This window comes from Condylura cristata, unplaced genomic scaffold (genome assembly GCF_000260355.1).
Source record: "Condylura cristata isolate star-nosed mole 26May11 unplaced genomic scaffold, ConCri1.0 scaffold00007, whole genome shotgun sequence".
In the NCBI taxonomy this organism is placed as follows: Eukaryota; Metazoa; Chordata; class Mammalia; order Eulipotyphla; family Talpidae; genus Condylura; species Condylura cristata.
Genome location: NW_004567108.1, coordinates 418,411 through 420,287, shown reverse-complemented (window position 1 = coordinate 420,287; position 1,877 = coordinate 418,411). Strand labels below are relative to the sequence as shown.

At 67.7% G+C, this 1,877-nt stretch overlaps 1 protein-coding gene across 1 annotated transcript in view; it reads left to right on the top strand.

The window, feature by feature from the left end:
- Position 1: 1 nt before the first annotated feature.
- Positions 2-1,877, top strand: part of IRX2 (iroquois homeobox 2) — a 67,353-nt gene continuing 65,477 nt past the window's right edge. The window contains exon 1 of the mRNA XM_012721733.1: positions 2-142. Within this exon, the coding sequence (XP_012577187.1) occupies positions 2-142 (141 nt within the window). The remainder of the gene's footprint in view (positions 143-1,877) is intronic.

The window sequence follows — 1,877 nt, the reverse complement described above, 5'->3', positions numbered from 1 at the left end:
CATGGGCCAGGACTTTGTGCCCAGCGTCGGCTGGCTGGTCCGCTGGAAGCGCCGAAACAACGTGGGCTTTGGGGCGCGGCACGTCCCGGTGCCTCCGCGCCCGCCCGAGCGGCCGCCGGCCTCTCGCCACCTCCCTGGCGCGGTGCGCGGCTCCCGCGTCCTGACCCGACGCTCCCGGCACAGTTGTTCGATGGATTTCCTAAAAGGAGACCCACGCCAACTTCATCTGAGAGAAAAGGTGATTTTTAAAAATCAGAGCGCTTGAAAGCGAAACGGAGTTTATACATTCCAGCAACAATGCAGAGCGTAAGTTTTAATGTCTCTGCGTAGGCATTTTAATTTGCTACAGTCACTACCAATAAAAACGGCACGTAGTCCGATTCGACTGTTTAATAGCGCGAGGTAGACGGTTTTATTAGCAGCAGGCAGCAGTATGGAAAATTTAGATTTCAGGGGAGGAGTGCCATTGCTGGGGGCACCCTGGGGCGAGGCCGCGGGCGAAGCGGCCGTTTGGGGACCTGCCCGACCCAGGCCTCTGGTCTGGCCGGACACCTGAAGGTGCCCAAGTTGCGTGTGTGCCACGCACAAGCCGATGCAGACTGGGGTGTTGTCCTAAGAATTCCCGGGTGTCTTTCCCGCCTGGGGCAGACAGAGATCAGGCCCCGGTGGAGGGGGCAGGGCAGAGAGGGCCGCCCCCATGCTAATGAAGCTCAGCGGGGAGCCGGGCTTTAGAAACCGGCAGAGCCCGGCCGGCCTCAGCTCAGTCTCCCCGCGCCTCACTCCACTGCTGCTTGGGAGCGGCCGCTGCGGTGTGGCCGCGCCTGCCCTCCCGAGCGGATCGGCGGCAGTGGGCCTCCGGGGACCCCCTTCCAGGAAGACCCCGCCTGTGGCCTGCTCCTCCCTGCTGCGGTCTCCCCAACCCCGTCCTTCCTCTGCCTTCAACTCGAACGACTGACTCGGAGTCTCGGCCTGGCCGGCGGCTCCTGGGCCTCACGGGGCCTGGGCGCCCGCCCGGGCGGCGGCCTGTGTGGAGGTAGACTGTGGGAGACTGGGGCAGGGCTGGGGGTGATGAGGGACGGGGCAGGCGGATGCGGGGGCGCGCGGTTGGGGCTGGCACGGAGCCGCTCCCCGCAGGAGCGCTCCCCGCAGGCCCGGAGCCCCCCACTGCCCAGCCCCGCAGTTTGCGGCTGGTCCCCTTGAGTCTGGGGGAGGCAGATGTGGCTGCGCGGGCCCAGGAGGGACGGGCCCAGGAGGGACTCGGCTGGAGTGGGGCGCCCGCCGCAGACACACCCCCGGAGGACAGCCCGCCTGCTCCTCGCAGAGCACCCTGGCCAGGGGCACCGCCCGAGGCCGCGGGGCGAGGGGCAGGGCGGTGCTGGGCGTGCGCTGGAGCCTGCGGGCCCCTCCAGGGGCGCCCCCAAGAAGAGGTACCTGTTGGATGCCCCCTGCCCCCCCAGGGCTACACACCTGTTCGTGAGGGCACCTGAGCGCCCCCCACTGGTGACCCCCTCTGGCTGCGCCCGTGGAGGCAGGCTGGGTGGGAGCCCACGGTGTCGCTGGGGTCCCAGGTGCTTTGTTCAGCACCTGTGTCTGGGCCCCGGAGGCACCTCCAAGCTGCTGTTACCTGAGCACCTGCGCCGCTGACTGCGCCCGCCACCATCCTGCCGTCTCCGCGTCCCTTCCAGAGTTACACCAAGGTGTCATGTCCCGCCTGGGCCGCCCAGCCGCCACCGTCTTCCCCAGCGCCTTATAACATGAATCCGAAAGGGGCGTCAGCCTATTCAACTCAGCGAAACAAGACCCACGGGGGCGCCAAAATGTCCCAGCCGGGACAGCCCCACGCCGGGACGGGGCGCCCCGCTGCACGGGCAGAGGGC